Genomic DNA, 20,900 nt, shown 5'->3' on the forward strand with positions numbered 1-20,900 from the left:
TTTGAGAGAACTACCAAGAGATGAGTAAAGCAACTGTTAACAGCGTCATCTGTTGAGGTGGGCAGCACCAGGCATCAGGTCATTCCTCAAGTATTTTCATGCCACATCAAGATAGGGCACACTTGTCAGGAAATGGTAGCTTAAGTTGCAGCATGAAGGATGATGGTTAGATGAAAGGGTTTTTGTCATTGAAAACTTTGTTAAGTACTGCCTGTGAGAGAGGAGTTTTTGTTTGTTTGTTTTAATCAACGTATTTTAAAACCCCATGTTGTTCTGAAGAAGGCAGGGGTTCATTCTTCCAAACAATTTTATAGTTATAAAAAACCAACACACTGGAATAGAAGGGATTACTTCTAGTCACCACAACTGTTCTAGAAAATAAAGCTGATTTCAACTATGTAAAGTAAACCACTCCAAAGAAATGCAATTGATCTTAAAGTTGGTTGTGGTAATTGCATATTTCTGACAAATTCCAGTGAATCATTTCTTCTGATTCCTTGCACAACTTAAGTTTGGTACATAGCTCACAGTTCATTTTATTTCCTAGTATCAGAGACCCATTCCTTATGAAGTTATGAAAAATCCATTTCAAATGATTTGATTTTGAAAGCATTAACCTGGATGTCTACTCTATATTTTTTCTGTTTTATTGATGATTCACTTATCCTCTAATGGCCTTAATGATGACAAGTTTTGACTTTTGTAAAGTAAATGTATCTGAAGTGTGCTGTCTCATAAAACACATTATTGGAATAGCAATATTTGTCCTTAACCTTTGGGTGTATGGCAAGATTTTTCCTCTTTGGACACCCACAATTTCAAACTTGTTTTCTATATCACTTAACCTGTCTCTAAATAGATGGTTAAGATCTAACTATTAAACAATCACAAAAAGCCCTCGTATCTTGATTCTATTTCTAAGACTAACAGAAGTATAGCAATTTTACTAATGTTAGTAGAAATAAAGACAAAAATAAATTTCCTTATAAGAAGTTATGGTGTCATGAGTTCCTACTTATGGATGGATTTATATGTTTAGTTTACAAGCCAAACTTTATCAATAAGGAGTTTTCAGAATGTAAAATGTTTCCAATACTAGTCTTAATATTTCCAATAACCTTATTTTATTTTATACTTAAAATGAGTTATTTTTATGATATTTATACATTTAAAATCAATGAGTTAGATATAAAACCTAATCTAAAATATTAAACACTATATTCAAAGAAAAGTTATATATATATATATATACATATATATATATATGTATATATATATACATACACATACACACATGTCTCTCCAATTTAAAGCAATGGTCTTGTTCATTTCTTATTTAATGACTCTGGGGTACTTGATTTTTATTGTAAATTTCCCTAACCCTTTTATATTTACATTACCCTTGTTTATACATAAATATAAATAAAAAAATGAAAGAAGGCATATATTATTTTAATGACTTCCATTTCTTGATTGTTGGGTACCTCATCTTATTCAACACTTTTGTTTTCTTTATCTTAAACTAATTCACCTCAAGTACTGGGGGGAATTTTTAAACATAATATAAAGTGTGAACTTTGGCATGAACTCATTGATTTTTATATGCGAAAACTTGGTAATATCTCACACCATACTCTGGACAGACCCCAAAGTGCTTCGTTTTCGACTCCCATGGTTGTCAACAGATACTTTGGATTATGGATGTATTACAAGTGGTAGTTCCACTTCCCAGGTTTTAAAGTGCAAAGTGAATTTGTGAGCTTTCCGGAAAGGAAGCTTTGCAATAATAATATCTGTGCGTGATTCAGTTATTGGTACATCTCACACTTGGAATGAATTTTGAGACAAAAACAAGACTGGCAAGAGAATGGGTACGCTCATGTCCGAAGCAGGTACTAAATTTTCATGCCCCTCTTCTCAGTTGTTAAAACTGATTTGGCCGACAGCTACATTGACTTCCACTTTGGCTGCATCAGTTGGAAAGCATCAAAGCACAACAGACAGCATTACATTCAAAAATGCAACAGGATTTCAGGCAACACACAAAGGCTCCAAGGGTGGGGTACTTTGGGGTCAGGAAATGACCAACTCTCACACAGCGCGCAGGCAGTCAGGGTTCACACAGTTTCTTCATCTGCACAGAGTTTTGGATCCAGTAGTTATATCCTCATGTCCTGAGAATGCACAAGTTCACAGGCATCCCACTGCTAGAGAAATGAAATCCCTCTAAATGTAGGTTGCCAGATTTAGTAAATAAAAGTACAGGATGACCAGTTAAATTTGAATTCCAGACAAACAATGAATAATTATCTTAAGATAAATATGTCTCAACTATTGCACAGGACATACTTATACTGAAAACAATTACTTGTCATTTATCTGAAATTCAAATTTAACCAGGAGTTCTGTATTTTATCTGATAACCCTATCTATCTACATGGTATCTGCTCCCTGAAGGACATTGAATACAAAAAAAAAAAACAAAAAAAAACAAAAAAACAAAAACAAAACAAAACAAAAAAAACAACTAGGAAACATGTTAAGAGGATTATATTAGCAGGTGCCTCTCAAGTATTTGTTTTGAGGGAACTGAAGGGAAAGGGTATGTAAGAGACAGGTGAGAAGATAAAACAAAGTGAACTTTATAGTGACTGGTAGGTTGAAGTTTAGTTTTATATTACAATTACCGAAATTGGGATTTCGCAGCCTAAAGGATGCGAGCATTTTTTTATTGTTTTGATTAATATTTTAATTTGAAAATCTACATGTAGCCTACATAGCGCTTTCTTTTTTTTTGCAGAGGGGAGCATATGAATATGGAGTAAATCCATAACCACCAAATGGTTTGGAATTGGTTAGTTAAGAAGCAAATTAACAGTGGCCACAGAATCACACAACCATTTCATATGGAGTTTCTTTGAAGATTCTATAAAATTCTCCCCTCAAAAATATTAACCTAGGGGATTTCAATAAAGCATCACATAGAATATACTTATATATGTTACTCTTATAATACGATAACATAATTTAACACAGTATCACCATTGTTCCTTGATCCTGAAGGCATTGAAATGCAAATACAGAAAATACAGTATGGTGGGAAAATATACAGAGCACTTTCCTTGAAAGTTACTGGTTCATACAGGTCTCAGTTTAAAAAAGAGGTGGTCACCATCTCTGCACAGAAAAAGGATGTTGATTACTTTTAAAGTTCTAAGAAGTGACTAGAAATTAAACTCAAATTGGCATGTTTTTAAATTACTCTTATCCTTAATGGAATAAAGATTAATTTATGATATTATTACCTTCGGACCAATAAGCTATAATTAGGGAAATATAAACATAGACTATATTTCAATGATTTAATGGTTTCATGCTCCAATTGGGAATAATATAAAGAGAGAGTATTAAATAATATTTAAACCAAATTAATTCATCTCACATGGATTTTGTCCATGCATCAGAAACTTAGCACAGAAATAGTGTGTAAAATGCAAAGGCATGAGAAAGTGAGAGGGAATGAAAATGAAAACATTCTGTTTCACAACTCAAATGGAATGATATACCAAAATTTAACAACGGTAGTCAATCAATTGCTTTTGAAAATATGACTCAATAATAAGCACTGATGCTTATTGGGGGAGAGTTATCTCTATCGCCTACTTAAAAAAAATCTCAATATTCCAATGGCCCCCTGTTGAGCTCTAAATACTGACTACACCTTGTGCAGAGTAAGGAGAAATTTTGCATTCAACGATCAAAGTTTAAAGTGGCAGACTCCAAGAAAATTAAAGAAACATAAGGAAGTTGGAAGTTAAAATCCTAATTCAGATTAGGCAGAAGAATTCTGGGACATCCAGTAGTCCCTGGCAGAATAAACGTTGTCTGGAGACCAACATTCATTTCAAGATACACGAAAAAGTCATAATGGTATAATTATTTCAGGTAAGAGAGGCTCCACTCTAGCAAACAAAATCAAATCAAAATGAAAAATCAAAGTAAGGTTAGAAAATGAAAAGTCCATGTTATTGAAAGAGGAAGAATCTGATATCAAATGAAAATCCATAATATGGGTCTATCTCTGGTTAACTATCTGCTATGAGTCATTGTGGTACTGACTTCATATGACAATCAAAATTACCTGGAATACAATTCACTCAAGCAACTAGAATGTGTCCTTAAGATTTTATTCCAACCAATTATTCATTCACATTCTGAGGAGCTTTCAGAATGTATTTTGTTCTAATAAATGGATTTACGATGCATGTTTAATCCATCTGCACCAGGAAGCTGAAACAGCTTCCACAGCTTACATTCTATTTTCTAACACAATTGTTCTCAGCGAAGGTCTGGTGATTATTTTAATAACTTGTTATTATGGAGGCTCTTCTCAAAACTCGGCTGCTCTACCTATGATGACATACACACGGACATCCCTACACACATCCATACTCTCTTTTCCTCTCGCTCCTTCTCCCTGTGGTTATTCTGACCCAAGCCATACTCACAATGTTAGTGACATCTGGAGAGGCTCCGTTCTGCAGCAGAAGGAGGACAATGTTCAAGTGGCCCATGAAGGCAGCCACATGTATTGGTGTGAGGCCAGACTGCGAAACAAAGCAACAGCAGTTTTACTCCTCTGCACCAGTGGGGGCTTTGGGGACTTCTTCAGATAAATAACACTTGAGTAAAGAGGACAGAAGATGGGGGACAGGAAGGGAAAGAAGGAGTAAGAGAAGGAATGTTTCGTGACAGGCTGAAACATTTTTCTACCTCTGTGATAGCTTGGATTGAAGCCCCATATTTCACCAGCAGTTCCATGACTTTGATGCGGTTTTTCTTGCAGGCAATGTGCAGTGGAGTAAAACCATTCTGTGCAAAAGACAATCAAGTTAGTTGAAAACATGCAGAAACGATCCTCACGCAACTCCATGCTGGCACATTGCAGGCAATAATGTTACATCGTCACGTAATGTTACCATTTTTTCAAATGCTGTAGGTGTTGAAAATTTGGAAAGAAAAGTGGTATGTGCTCCCGTAGGCCCCGAACTTTGTTTATATGTAGGGGGCCTGTATAGAATTCTATTCGTGCGGTTACAGAGAAAAACAAAAGTAAAGAAAACTGCATGGGCCTCCTTACCAGAAGTTCTGAGATGTTTTAAAGTATACTGATTGGTCAGGTGATGAAATGGCTTGAAGGTGCATGGAAGGTAAACATCTATTTTTCTGATGAAAGACCATTTCTTAGGGCATAATAACTGTTCACCTGTTTGACTTCAAAACTCTACAAGCATGACTGCCTCTACAATAAATGTTTCAGCTTCGCTAACATCTTCAGGCAGGGGGTGTTGCAAATTAGCAGAAACCATTATTTATGCTAATAATTTTTACCTCCAAAAGTTATATATCTTCCATTAAGAAATTTTTATAAGGAATTGTTGTGTATTAGCAGAAATAATTATGCTGATAATATTTTATATCCAGAAGTTATATTTCTTACATTAAAACATTTTCAGTTTTGTCATTTTATAAAGATATGATTATTAAGTTCTTGAATGTTTTCAAGACAAGTATGGAGAATTTCTGGAATTAGTGGAATAAGGTATCTCTGAGGCAAAGGAATGTGGAGATGTCTCTAAGACAGTTTTTAACTTTCCAAACTAGGCAATGTGTAGGAATTGGGGGCAATTACATAAAAATGTGTTAATTAGTCCCATGCTTAATCCTTATGTGTAAGTATCATAATTTTATTTGAACAATTATCCCTTTGAACAATTATCATTTGAACAATGATCCCTACATACAGAATGGCTATATCTGTTCTGCCAGTTAGTTACTTTGCTTGTCCGAATGGGGACTGATCATCAGTCAATATTTTTCTACATTAGCAGTTCTCAAGAAAGCATATTGTCTTACTTAACCTAATGACTTATTATTCTTCACGATGTTCAAGTCACTTCCCATTTATAAGCTATGTAGTAAGCCAGGTATAAATAGCCAAATGTATGTGTAGCACTTAAGTGACTTTTAATTATGAGAGTGTAATATTTTATAAGCTTATTGACCACTATCCAAATGAAAGTGAGTATTTTCCTCCTTATAAGAAAATAAATATCCTTACATAATTTCATACAACCCTAAAAATATATTTGCTTCCTGGGCAATTAGGAATAAATTGATTCCAATGGAAAATTTTCTAATAAAAATAAGATTTATTGTTTAATAATTCTCATGGAACTCTCTCATTTTAAATATTATCTGAAGACTAATTTAACTGGCATAAACCATGTACATGTATAGGATAAAGGATTGCTTTTAGTTTGAGAATTAGGAAACAAGAGGCATAAATTAGTACATGCCTAATACTCCCAACGATTATTATTAGAATATAAGTGAAGCAAGGAAGATTTATTCAATATTAGACCTTGGGAAATACATATGCTGCTCTAGGAACAGCCTCTTGTAGATTTCTCTTGAGCAATTCCCATAATAGTTTATATGAAATGTTTCTTGAAGCAGGAAAGTGCTAAGCATCACTTTTCTATTAGACTGTGTTTGGGGAATCAGGTCAGTAAGGAAATTCTCTAAGTGAACTCTTTGCAGGCTTACATTTTACCCTGTCTTAACATGGTCAAACCTACTCAGCACTTTAAAACCATTTTTTTCCCCAAATAGGGATTAATAACATTCAACTTTTCCACACTTTCATTCTGACTTGGTATAGAGATGTTTAGAATTTATTTTGCGATTTCCTATTTTCAACTTCTATTTTCCATTTAAAAGTGCTTACCGCTACAGAAGTTTCATATCTATCTGAAGCTTGCTAGTTGTGGAAATGGTACCTTGGTGTTTTCCTAAATCTATCCTCGCTCACCATCATTTAATAGCAAACTGTGAAGGCATGAGGTAGGCAGGCCACTTGTAGGAGGCAACGAACTTAGCAGAATTAACTTCATATATGTAACCACACTTTGCTGGTGCACCATTGATCAATCACTATGGTATACTGATCTCAGTCTCTATTCTGTTAATGTGGACTAGGCCAGGTTTACCAGAGCTCTGGCGTTTGGATTGGCTCTTTTGTCCAGAAGGAGTTTGGTGACACGGTAGTGGCCACAGTGTGCAGCAACGTGGAGGGCCGTCAGGTAGTCTAGGGTGACATCGTCAACAGGCGCCTTGTGCTGTAACAGGTGCTTCACACATTCCACATGGTCCCCCTGTGCAGCCATGTGAAGTGGAGACAGCCCATTCTGCATATCGAAAACACAACAAGACCAAGTCCACATTTCAGTCATGACTTCCAGGTTGTGAAACACAGCAAAGTCAATTCTTGATATCTGGTACAGTTGGTAGCAGAGGGAAAAATAATCTCCACTTGACATCTAAATGTATGGTAGACTGTGTGAGGTGCTGAGGGAAGCTAAGAGAACATTTAATTTCATAAGTATGCTATTTTAGGCAAAACAGAAATTAATACGTCTTTTGAGAATGAATACATGATACTGTGTGGCAATTCAGATGGCTCTCACAATTCTTAGGGCAATGTTAGATATTTAAAACAAGCGATGGCTGATGCTGAAATTATTTGTATCCGATTCCATTCAATTAATCTCTCTGCAAGATTTTCTTTACTTCTAAATGGGGGGGGTGTGTGGATGAAGGAGGAGAAAGTGGGTTCATCAAGGAGAGAAAGATATTTTGATCATCTCATAGATCCGTGCTGCTCTGAAATTCTAGAATTCCTTTTTTCCTATCATGAGACGTGAACTGGACTTGGAGAAAGCAGTCAGGGAAGGGCTGAAAAGTGTGAGACAAATGTGGATCATGTGCCAATGACCTCCCAGCTTTTAAATTTTGAAAATAATATAAATTTATTATCATTGATGGTGCCCAAAACAGCGTTAGTCTTAATTGTCAGAGAAGGTCAATAGCAGGAATGTAAGATAGGAGGGTAATTCACTGAGGATTATCAGTTTAGGTAAGACACTCGTTTTAAAATTTAAATAAATAAGCTTATAAGAAAAAATATGTCAAATTAGGGCAGAAACTAAATTAGAAAACATCTGCCCATTAACAAAGAGTATTTTCTTGGGGCGCCTGGGTGGCGCAGTCGGTTAAGCGTCCGACTTCAGCCAGGTCACGATCTCGCGGTCCGTGAGTTCAAGCCCCGCGTCAGGCTCTGGGCTGATGGCTCAGAGCCTGGAGCCTGTTTCCGATTCTGTGTCTCCCTCTCTCTGCCCCTCCCCCCGTTCATGCTCTGTCTCTCTCTGTCCCAAAAATAAATAAACGTTGAAAAAAAAAAAATGAAATTTAATAAAAAAAAAAGAGTATTTTCTTAATAAGCAATGCAAATACAGTGACTAGGAAATAATTGTTGACCAAGTACCCAGCTTGGAAGTCATTACATTCAAAGAAGTAGAAACTGTGTCTGGATAAAGAGCCAGAATGTGCTGAAGGCCTGATATTCTCAACAAGGAAGGTGATTTCAACAATGAGGGACAACTGAAACCAAATACAGCAAAGTCTTCACTTGTGATTTGTGGGTGGCAGAAGTATGCGGTTCTGAAATTATTAATATACTTTCTTTGTTTTTTAAATACTCTGCCCATAATTATTGCTTTTATGTTAAAAAATTCTTGAAATGAACTTAGAAGAGCAGGGTGATGAGAAGGTATTTATGCATTGGAGGGGAGATAGCATAAGGGCAAAGTGTAGAAGAAATTCAGGCCTTGGCAGTATCTGGGGTGATGTGTGGCATGTGTCTCTGACAGTCTATCAATCTTTAATGTGGTTTTATCCACTTAAAAGGTATGTGGAAAATAAAATCTTCAGCAATTAATTCTTTGTTACATTTCACAAATATTTACTGCATACCTACTTAGGTTCTGATCAAGTACTGAGGGTACAACTAGAAACATAACAGACAGGGACCCCCTGTTTTCATGGAGGTAATGTGTGGTGGACAGACAATTCAAAAAGAATAAGAATTAAAATATATAGTATGTTAGAAGACCATCAGTGTTTTGGTTTTTTTAAATTTTTTTTAACATCTATTTTTGAGAGATAGAGTGAGACAGAGTGTGAGCAGGGGAGGGGCAGAGACAGAGGAAGACACAGAAACAAAGCAGGCTCCAGGCTCCGAGCTGCCAGCACAGAGCCCCATGCAGGGCTTGAACTCGCAAACTGGGAGATCACGACCTGAGCTGAAATCTGATGCTTAACCAACTGAGCTATGCAGGCGCCCCAGAAGGCCACCAGTATTAAGAAGAACACTAAAGCATTGGATGGCCAAGGGAGTTTGTGTATATGAGTGCACTGTGGATAGGCTAGCCAGAAGTAGCCTCGCTGACAAGGTGAGTTTTGGTGAAAGACATGATGACAGTATGAGAGCTGGTCCTGCTCATCTGTGGGAGAATATTTGAGGATGAGGAAAAGCAAATACAAGCATGTCCGGTTGAGACCACCAGCATGACTGATGAACAGTAGGGAGCAGAATGCAGCTGAAGACATGTGAATAAGAGGAGTGAATAAGGAGAGCAACTCAGGCAAGAGACCTACAAGGCAGGGTAGACTTTTTGATTTCTACTTGGAGGGAGCTGGGATGCTTTTGGAAGGTTTAAGACAACAGGATTACTCTGGTTGTTCTGTTGAGAATATACCGAATGGGGTTAAATGAGAAAAAGGGAGTCAAATTAGCATCTCTTGCAATCATTGAGGTAGGGTTGATAGTGATCTAGACCAGGGGGGTGGTAATAAGACTGTTAAGAAATTGCTGAATTATGAGGTATTTTGAGGGAAGACGTGACAAGGTTTAGTGATAGGATATGAAGAGAGAGGAGACTCAAGCACTGCATGATGTATTTGACCTGTGAAACTGAAAGAATGGGATAATAAACATCATTTGAGATCAAAAGACTACAAGAAGGATTAGGAGTAGGGGTGAGGGAAATATCAGCAGCTGAGTTTTGAATGTACTAAATTTGAGATGCACAGTAGACATCTATGCAGCAATGGTAAGTTGACATCTACAAAATAGAGCTCTGGAGATACATAGATGTGTGTCATCAGCGTATAAGTTGTATTTAAAGATGAAACTGGATGGGATTTCTTAGTGAATATGGATAGACAAATAAACAAAGTGAGCTCTGGAGGTTCTAACATTCAGCGATGTGGGAGGGAAGAGGAGACAGGCAAGGAGACTAAGCAGAAGGAAAGACAGAGGGGTGTAATGTCCCAGAAGACAAATAAGGAAAGGAAAGTGTTTTGAGAAGAGAGGAGCAAGCAACTGTGTCAGACAATAGCAAGAGGAGAGAACGCAGACTATATGGACAGATTCACGTAATTGGTAGATAGGAAGACAGGAGTCTACAGAAATTCTCTTCTGATTACTTCAGTTTTGTCAGTGCTGTGAGAAGTGACAACAGACAAAGAAGTCTAAAGAAAGAAAAAAGTATAGAACAGTCAGGTAGCAGGGAGTAAGAGCGAACACACTTGGGAAACATATCGTGATTGTCTAGCAGCATTAAAGGTCAACTTGAGGTGAGCAATTATGAATTTATAGTGAACACAGTCAGTATGGCTGGGTGTTTTCTGCCACCACACTCAGCTGCAAGATTTGATCAGGGTCAAATATAGCAAGTGAGCATGAATATGTCAGGGAGTGATATGAATGATTATGCTGGGCAAAAGTGAGGGCATAAAAGTAAATGAGGGACAGTAAAACAGTGGCTGATGGACTCAGAAGAATAAACACATTTCTAGAGTTGGGGTTCCAGAGAAAGGTAGCTAAAACATACAGGGGTGTTTGGAGAGTCAGAGGTTAGACACAGAAAGGGGGGTTTACACAGGGTTTACAGTTACCAAATTGAGAGGCCAACCAGAAAGGTCATCTACAGCTGTGGCCAAGATCATTAAAGTCATCATGTATTAGAAGAGGGGTTGTGGTGAAGAGTCAGTTTGCCAAGAGCTAGCATTTTCAAATAATGGGGGGGGGGGGGTGACTAGATAGATGAATATTTGCTTCAAGGAGGAATAATGGATGATTCAAAACTGGGAGTTTTATGTAAGGGGAAGAATAGTCTGGCATTAGGTGCCTATTCCACTCACAGGCTTATGGTATCAACTTGCCAACCTGATTAGTTCATCTTCTCCCTGTTCTTTACCCTGAACATAGCTCTACTTTTTGTTATTATCTCCTTATCTATCTTACCCACTCAATTTTGAGCTTCTTGAACAAACACTGTGTATTATTTACCTTGATAGTTCCTTAGTGATCAGAACACTGCCTGGCGCATTGTAGCTACTCACTATGATAATTGTATGCATGGATGAATGAATGACTGAATAAATGAGTAGATACAATCATGCAGTCACAGATACTTTATGCTACATCCTTACATATAAGTGATATTTGGTATTATAAGAAAGCCAGTAAAAAATTCATCTAGGTAATCCATTGTCTTCATTAGTGACTATTTTATAGTTTGTGGAAAAGCAAATCTGTCTGTTCTCAATTTGATATATGTTTTTTATTGGTTGCAACGTGACTGGTGAAATTTTGTTATTTTCATTTAAATTTCAATAAGTTTTCTCCACAAAACTTTCTACAATTATCTCTGCATTATCCAGCCCAATATGTCACATTTTAAAGATAAAACTCTACAACACTCATGGTATCAGTATGAGAATGAAAATAATACATATGATTTGAAACTACCATTTCATGGCCTATAGGGCACAGCTTTAAAGATTAAGTTCATTCTACACATATTTTAAATATGTGGGCTGGGTTTTGCTCCAAATAATTTCAAATAAATATTCAATTAAAATATAGTAAAATAACTTTAAAACAGTTTGATATACACTCCTCATTTCTAGCACGCAATTGTTGAGTAATTAGAAAATACTTGATTAATGCTTTGATTTCAAGAAGAAAAGACATATTCAAAAAAGTGGCTTAAAGAGTTCTTTAGATCCCATCTTACCCATAATGACCCACCTTAGTCCTTGCCAGCAAGGGAGCACCCCGTTCCAACAGAAGTTCTACCACTTGGTCATGTCCACTTCTTGCAGCACAGTGAAGGGGTGTCAACCCATCCTGTCCAAAGAATTGAAGAATTAAGCCTGAGTTAACTTAAACACACACATACACACACACACACAAAGATTGCCTCTTATGCCACTTCAAAGAGAAGGTTTCCTGAACTTGTTCCTAGTGATTCAATACATCAGTAATAGAACTGCTATTAGTTAAACGATAGAGGAGAAGAGTGAGAGGAAGACAAGACAGTGAGAGATCCTGACAGAGGGCAAGAGAGAGAAAAAGAAAGATAGGGATGAAACAGAGTGAGGGTGTAGGCAAGCGAGATCTCACATGCAGAGGCTCAATGTAAAAACACATGTTGTTGGCCCTGTGTTTCCCTGTTTGGGAAGACGGAAAGGCAGAGTTTGTTGCATTCGTCGAACTTGAAAACCCTACTTGCTTGAAACTACAACCAGATGTTATATCATTAAACTATTTTCATTTTGGTTGCCTAACACAATTTTACCCCCAAATTCTTCTTAACCTAATTTGTCCATCTATGGCATCTCTTGAATTGTTACTAGTTTTATAAATTCTCCTAAAATGCTCCCTGCTGCTCATGAGAAGAAAGTCATGTTTTTCACATTCTTCTAAAGGTTTCCACATATATTTTTCAACATTTTAAAAACTACATAGTTATTTCTCAGAGGCGAAATTTGTTATTAATAATAATAGCATTAAAAAGGTGTCAAACAGAATTATGGCACAACTGTGTGTTATGTTACTTACAAAACTTTCTGACCTTGATGCTTCTCAGGTAGTTTCTGATTCCAGAGAAATCCTCAAATTCCCTCTGTCTTTTGGATTTTATTTCTCTTTAGGGTGAAATGGCCAGAGAGCAGAGTGCATGGGTAATATCAGGCAAAATGTACGAACGATGGGTAAGAAGTGAGAGAGAAAATGAAATCCTGAGTACATAAATTAACTAGAGATTTTAAGCTTAAGGGATAAAAAAGATTGTCATGGGGAAAGACATTGAGAAGGTAGGTAGCATTCAGAGAAAATGAGGGATGGGGACGTAAAGAGGACTTCAAAAGCTGAATTTTCCAGAACTCTAATAGCTTATCTTTTGTGTCTCTGTTTCCAGGACCATTGTTCTGAATTATGTTTTCCCCCTAATAAATATAAGTCATCTGAATCACAACACTCTTCCTATCCCAACATTCTGGGATCCTATGCTAGGTATTTTCCCTTTACCTTCCAGATCCACGCTCTACCTTTCTCTCCTCTGCTCCACGTCTGACAGAAAGAACTCTAGATTGTATTGATGAGCCACCTTGCCCTCTGGCTTCTGGTTGACTATGGAAAATGCAGCAAGACCTGAAGCCACTCTGCAAAGGATCTCCTTAGTCTGGCTGTGTCTCTTTACCAAATATTATGCTCCTGCCAAAGCAGCCTCCATCATGTAGTTTTCTCCTTTGAAGTTCTGGCAACCTACTTCTCACCTTGCAGGCCTAGGGTTGGTAATGAGCCCTGCTGTTGGTAGCTCTGGGGATACTCTACTATCCTTTGTGCCTTCCCTACAATCCACCCTCAATGTTATAAACAGATCCTTTAATAAATCCATATTCAAATGATCAAATTTGAACATGCACTCTGGTCCTGGCTAGGATCTTGAGTTATTTGTCAGCGCAGAGCCCAAGGTGGGGTTCAAACTCAGGCACCACAAGATCATGACCTGAGCCGAGATCAAGAGCCAGACACTTAACTGACTGAGCCACCCAAGTGCCCCGGTCTAGAACCTTGAATTATAATGGTACTTTGCTTTGTTAAATCTCCTTAGCTAGTATTAAGATACTGAATATCCAAAATAGACCTTGCAATTTTAGATATGTAGGAATTAGCATGGAAAGACTGCCTTTCCAGAAAAAAAAAAAGTATTTAACTACTGTAGTTGGGATGCCAAGTTATTTTAAAGTTTGCCAGAGAGGAGTCTAAAAAAAGTAACTGTGCAGGCAAAGCGATTAAGATGATTGTGCTTTTGTATCTTGATAACATACCTTGTGGTTAAAGTACAGAGCGTTAGTTGCTACTTAATTTATATAACTATTAGATATAGCTTGATTTCTCAAACATATTCTTGGTGGGGGCTCCATGGAGAACTAGAGTTTGAGAAATCAACTGTAGTGAATGAAGGCATTATATGCAATGGTCCAGCGAATGGGCTCTGGAATCAGGGAGCTTCAGGTGTGAGTCTCAGATCAGCCACTATGGATATTCTCTGTGAGGCTCAACTTCACAACACATAAAATGGGGATAATTCTTCTTATCCTGTTTGACTTACAACCTTTGTTTGAAAGATGAGGGGACTCTGCCTTAAATCATTTTTAGAATAGGTATTTTTCCTACAGAATACATGAAATATTCATTGTATAATCATGTTGAAATCTTCTGATATTCTCAGAATAACAATAGGAAAATATAGAGAACACTTAAAACCACAAAAGAACGTCAAAGAACAGTAAGGATTGCATTGATTCTAAATCTGATGCAATTTATCTACCCTTATCAAGGATATGGGAATTATACTAAATTCAAGTTTCCCAACATGCTCAATCTGAATAGATTTTAGATATTTTCTATAAGTACAGCGTCTCATTATTGCCCCCCACCCCCTGAATCTTACCAAGGTTTTGTGTTCCAGGACTTTTTTATTTACTTTTTTTTAACTCCTAGGGGCAATGATCTGTTCAATACCTTTTTTAACTTAAATTCTTAAGACTGTATTTAAAGCTTACATTCCTCCCCTCCCACGGTTCCTTTCCTTTTGTTCTTTTTTTTTCTTCACTAGAATCAGTTCATAACACACCATGATGTTGATAATCCTTAATAGGTTAAATCAATCAACGTTAGAGGGACACCATTTTTCCAGTTGATAGCCCACAGCATTAGCTTTTTACAACCAGTTCTTTCCTTACCTTTTCCCTTCCTCCCCTCTGCTTAGATTGTAGATGCAGCCTGAAGTCTGTGTATGAACACAGGCTCTTGTAATTACTACCCTGTGTATCCTAGGTCAAGTTACATAACTCCTCTGAAAGTCACTTTTCCCGTTGGGAGTCTCATTTCTCAAATGAAGGCCTCCACATTTTCTCAACAAGCAGATAATACACACTTCATAAATTGTTAGGAAAAGGAAATAAAATATTTGTAGAGTACTTAGCAGGGGGCCTAGAACAGTGAGCATATGACAATTGGTGGCCACTATTGCTGTTGCTTTAATAATTATGAACACTTTTTCTGATATATTGGTTTTTGTTCATCATCTTTTAATGTTTTTGTATACTTTCATCGTTTGCATTGAAACATGTATTTCAATAATTTAACCTTATATGGAGTATCTCCACATATAAATAATATATAAGTTTAAAAATAAAGACAGAATAATGTTCTTAATAAAACCTGGATTAGTAATACCATTTTAAACCAGCTATGAAATTTCTGTTAATGTTTTTAACATTAACGTGAGATTTTTCAGATAGCAGAAAACCGAGCTCTGGTGAAAATGTCTCAGTTTCCCACTAGATCCCAGCCAATGATGAGAATGTCAATGACATGCACAATGTTTCAGTGATTGACAAAGTGCTGGCAAAAGTGGGAAAGGATCAGTGGGCAAGATTTTTTTTAATTACCTGAAAGCCTCTACATATTCTGCTTTTCTCTAGATAATGAAAACCTTATATACGAGATTAACAATGAGAAGATCAGGTGGAAAATCCTTGATAGAATATACTAGATTGAGAATGTTTACGACTAGTATGTTTGCTACAAGAAACTGAGATCTCTATGATAAAAAATGAAAAAAAAATATTATTCTTAATTCCTTATGTAGAGCCTCCATGGTACTACCTAAAAAGCAGTCAACAGTAAATGTAAAATTTTTCTGTTTTAAAATATACTTTCAAAAGACAAAAGAGAAAGCTAACCAGATTCCTTTTACTTTAATAATAAAATGTGATAGTTGCAGAACCAGCCTCCAAATTCCAGACCGCAGTCCTTGATTTCAGTATTACCTTCTACTTGACTTTGCCTTTGGTAAGAAAGATATAGTTGTTTTAGTTACAGCCAGAATTAAAAGAATTCAATTGCTTTTAAAATCCTACTTCTTAGAGATAAGGAAGTATTTTAACTTATGGTGGGAAAAGCTCAGTACCACCATTCAATACTGTACTGTACTCAATCCTGGGGTGTGCCGGAGCCAACCCACACAAACTAGTGAGAGCCAAGTTTTTGCACATCTCTTCCCAATTTTGTATTCAGTGATACCCTATTGGTAGCTCTAACTGGCCATGATGGAGGTATGGGGAGTATTTACACTACAGAAGTCAGCAAAGGCAAAAGCTCCAAATCAGAGTTTGTTTTTTGAAAGCCAATTAGTAAACTTTTAGTAGCATACTGCAAATCTAAGTCTTTGGGTACTATTAATTTGCATCTCTGTGAGTAAAGGGACCTAGTCTATCATATTAACTGCTGTATCTCTAGGCGTTAAGTAGGAACTCAAAAACTACCTGTTTAGGGAATGAATGAACAGAAGATCCACACAATGTATACAATTATAAAATCTACTTTTTGATTTATAAGTTCTTGAATGAAATTCAACTTATTTGTATATCTAAAAGTTTCATTGGACGAAATACAGCCCAAATATTCCTTTTACAGAAGAAACCAAAGCTTATATTTGATTAACTTGCTCAAGAACAATTAGTTAATGGCAGAACTAGCATAAGAATCCATTTCTCTCCACATCTTAGTATGCTTTTTATGAAAACGCACTCCCTAATTGGAGTTAGACTTAAATTACATATGCAAATGTATGTAGGCTATGCAAATTAGAGCATCTTTTAAAGAACTAAGCAAATATTGCAATGATCAATAAGAACAAAATCACTTGCCTCAAAATGAATGAATACTCCAGAAAAATACTAACAAGAGCATGTGGATTTTGAAGACATTGGCCAAGATAAAATTCTGTTGCATTTGCCAAGTGCTTTCTTTCCATTGGTACTCTCAATTATTAGAGAGTCTCAATAGAAATGGAGAGGTAAGTGTAAAGGGAGACATTATGTTAATAACGTATTTAAAAGAGGAGGCACAGAAAGTGTCCTTTAAACATGAGAAACAAGTAAGCAAGGCATGAAACACTGTGCATAATGGTTCCAAATTCTGCATACCTACAGCACAGCAAGGGAAAAGGCATGCCAACACAGCAAAGAGTAGAAATCATATAAAACTCTAATGCAAAGACAGTAGACACTACAACAAAGATCTTGACAGACAAAGCAAACCACCCTAGAATTCCCACATGATAACATGACGTAGATGATCTGGACCAAATGTCTTAGAGAAATGAGATTAAGAAAGCAACAGTTCCTGAGGTCATTAAAAAACAGAATGTACAGTCTGGGACTGGTGTAGTTCTTAGAAGCACAAAGATGATAAGGCTAATTAAATAAAAGCATTTGCCAGCCTCAAGATTTGCAAAAGAACTAGATTTGATCCCTAGTCCTTTGACTCTGAAAATATAAAGTCCCAGGATTAAACAAAGTGAATAAAATATCAGAAGGGATACATCCTATTCCCCAATCTTGTATAGACTTCTTACACCACTGTGTATTTGAAAATGTTCACATTATAGGAATATTTAAAATTTTGCTGAAGTCTATGATTAAGCAAATGTATTCCAGAGAACGAATATTGAAGTACTGGTTTAATGTTTAAGCAAGTAACTACTTATAATTCCAGTAACATAATAAAAAATTATGAGTAGCTAAGTAATTGACCCCCCCCCCACGTTTAAAAAAATAAATAATAAGAATCTAAGAGTTAATTCTCATACAACCGTATGAGATAGGTTACCAACAGTAGCCTAAGTTCAGAGAAGATAGTAAGTCAATTGCCAATATCATACAGCTAGTAAGTTGTGGAAGTAAAATTTGAAATCAGGTAGTCAGCCTTCAGAGGCTGCACTTCTAACAGTTGTATTCTCCTGCCTATCTTATTATCTATTTGTTGGGAGTATAGAAAGCTCAGAATTACATTTTACTTAACAAATTTGAAGTGAATGAAGGGCACTGACTTGTATCAAATTGGATTGACTAAAGGTGCAATCTAATAACTATATGCCTTTGTTCCATAAGCATATAGCAGATTGTTTGTTCAGGTCAGTATAGTATGACCACCTAAGAAAAATGATCTAAAAATTGGAAAGTTAGAAGCAAAGGATTGTCAACATGTATTAAAATATTTTATGTAAAAGCCACAATCTCAAAGCTTAATGTATTTTTATGAGTTTGGGTTTTTGAAAGGTACAGCTGATAGTCAGAGATGCTTCCGTTCAATCTTTGATCTTTGTTCCCCAAAATAAGCATGGACTTAAAAAACTGTCTCATTGAGGAGCTAGCATTCTGTTTCTTCAGCACTTATGAGCAAATATTAATTTCACTTTCCAATGAGAAACCTTTAAATATTGTATGAAATTTAAATCGAATCCAAGAAAGCAATTTCCTTGAAAATGCATTGTTTATATTTAAGCACTGGTATTTTAAGTGCCTGCTTCAAGAATACAAAAAACAAAAATGGTAGGAAATTCAAAGAACAGAGACACTCACCCTAGTTTTGGCATCGATCTGACCACCACGATCCAGTAAGAGCTTCACCATGTTTGTGTTTCCCCTTTTGGAAGCCACATGCAGAGGGGTGATTCCATTCTACATAATGGGAAGACGAAATAAGAGCATGTTGGGTATGACAGGGCATGATGGTGAAAACTTTGCGTTAAAAGGCACAAAGAAGGTTGTGACCCATGTGGTAATTTGATTCAAGGTTTTTAAAGTTTCATGTCTTTGATTTTTAAGGAACAAAAAAGCATAAAAACCACAAAGCACTATAGTTAGAGAATGAAAAATGGAATGAAGCTGCATAATTAAGTTTGTCTATAACCACAACATATGAATTGAATGTACACACTACATTGTACACATTGTCAAGGGACAAAGGGAGCACTTTCGCATAATAAACAAAATTTCAGATTCTACTTAGGACAGAGCTCTAGTCCAAAGTCTATCGCTCTTTCTAAAATATCCATGAACTGAAAGATTCTGACATCTTAAAGTTTCCTATACTTAAAAACAGGATGTAAATATACATATTCAATAATCGTTAGAAAAAAAGATTCTTAAAAACATCTTCTTCAGAATATTTCAGTATGAAAAACAACTTGTAAATAACTCGACACAGTTTCAATACAGAAGACTTCTCAGGGCCAAAAACACCATATATATGAATTGTAGTTATTTATTTTATTGGCTATCGTATATCATCATTATGACAAGAATAGGTACCTAATTTTTTATATGTCATAATTTTGCAAATTTTCAAATATTGCATTTACTGATTCATACTGAGTACACTGAGTTTTGTAATTAGGATGTAAGTGAATTCTTTCCAGTGAAAGCATACCATTAAACATATAATGCAACATGATGTCTTGTTATGTATTTTGGTTAGACTCTTTATATGAGCACATTCTCAATTCATTAAAAACATTTTTCTGTCAAATTATATGCCCCATAATGATCATAACACTGTATACATGTTCTTTTACATTTGATAATTAATGTTTTAACAGTTTAATTGTTTATTGACTTGAAGTTGCTCATTCATGATTCATGGAGTGATCTTTAAATATAACTACTCACACTGAGGTCAGAACTAATATCCTCCTTAACTACTACAAATGATTTGTGTGCCTATCAATTTACACATTCTTATTTTTCATTTATTTCATTTATTCATTCTTATTTTTCATTTTTCATAATCAATAATTATTCATCTTATTATTTCATCATTTATTCATGATGATGTGCTATGATGCAAAGAAAAAAATGCAAAATCTAATATATCCAGCACAGATTCAGTCAAGGAAAAAAAACTTTATTGTTATTCATTTTTACTTTAATAAAATTCTCATTTACTGCTATCTAAAATGAGAAACTATTTTAAACCATACCCTCGCTGTGAAGTCCACAGCAGCTCCCCGGTTTAGAAGAAGAGTTGCCACGTTGACATTTCCATAGTGGGCGGCAATGTGCAAAGGGGTAAAACCACTCTATAGAAAGCAAAGAGAATAACAGTAAATCATTTCACCTCCATATGTTATAGTCCCTGGATTAGTGAAGAAAATCACACGTAATTGTCTACCTAACATGTGAGCAACACAATTAAGATAATAAATGCTTTAATAAAGCTCTTTAAATTTTAGTATTACAAGATAGTAAATAACTAAGGCTATAAGCAGGTAAATAAATACCCTATATTTCTTGGCAACATTATTTGTAATTAGCTTCATGATTTATCTGTCTATGAGATTTGTTGTTTATACAAAACCATGTATCTTGAGTTGGTTAAGCTTTAGAGAAAAACAGGATATGATTAAACAACATAAGGTTTCAGCCACAGAATTCACATAATTATGAATTAAAAATTTTTTCTTCAGAGAAAGACACAAAACTATAGTTTTGTTTAGTTTGGGGATTTTCAATAAAAAAAGAAACCAACATTGGTTGGCATTGTGTCTTTGGAACAATGAAAATATTGTGAGAAACTTTTACAGAGGTGTACAATTCATTCCACATCATTTACACTGTCATGATATTTTTGTCTTCTCTAATAACTGTTTAGTGAGACTATGCTGTTACAACGAAAAAACTTAAAAAAAAACAAAAATTAAATAATATACCTGGCATCAATGTAAATATAAAATAAAGAAAAAAAATTTAGCTGAACACAATTTTGAATGTTAATTAAACCAAATTTTATCAAT

General features: G+C 35.7%; 1 protein-coding gene across 11 annotated transcripts in view; it reads right to left on the reverse strand.

Annotated features, from left to right (window-relative positions):
• The window catches only part of ANK2 (ankyrin 2), a 273,390-nt gene that overhangs the window by 116,219 nt on the left and 136,271 nt on the right, over positions 1–20,900 (reverse strand). For 10 of the 11 annotated variants that reach the window (XM_047855596.1, XM_047855597.1, XM_047855606.1 and 7 more), the window contains 6 exons: positions 20,088–20,186; positions 18,688–18,786; positions 11,999–12,097; positions 7,053–7,250; positions 4,774–4,872; positions 4,509–4,607 (listed from right to left, as the gene is read on the reverse strand). In XM_047855596.1, the coding sequence (XP_047711552.1) occupies positions 4,509–4,607; positions 4,774–4,872; positions 7,053–7,250; positions 11,999–12,097; positions 18,688–18,786; positions 20,088–20,186 (693 nt within the window). The remainder of the gene's footprint in view (positions 1–4,508; positions 4,608–4,773; positions 4,873–7,052; positions 7,251–11,998; positions 12,098–18,687; positions 18,787–20,087; positions 20,187–20,900) is intronic. The other variant, XM_047855605.1, reaches the window with a different exon arrangement.

Source organism: Prionailurus viverrinus, chromosome B1 (assembly GCF_022837055.1).
Source record: "Prionailurus viverrinus isolate Anna chromosome B1, UM_Priviv_1.0, whole genome shotgun sequence".
In the NCBI taxonomy this organism is placed as follows: domain Eukaryota; kingdom Metazoa; phylum Chordata; class Mammalia; order Carnivora; family Felidae; genus Prionailurus; species Prionailurus viverrinus.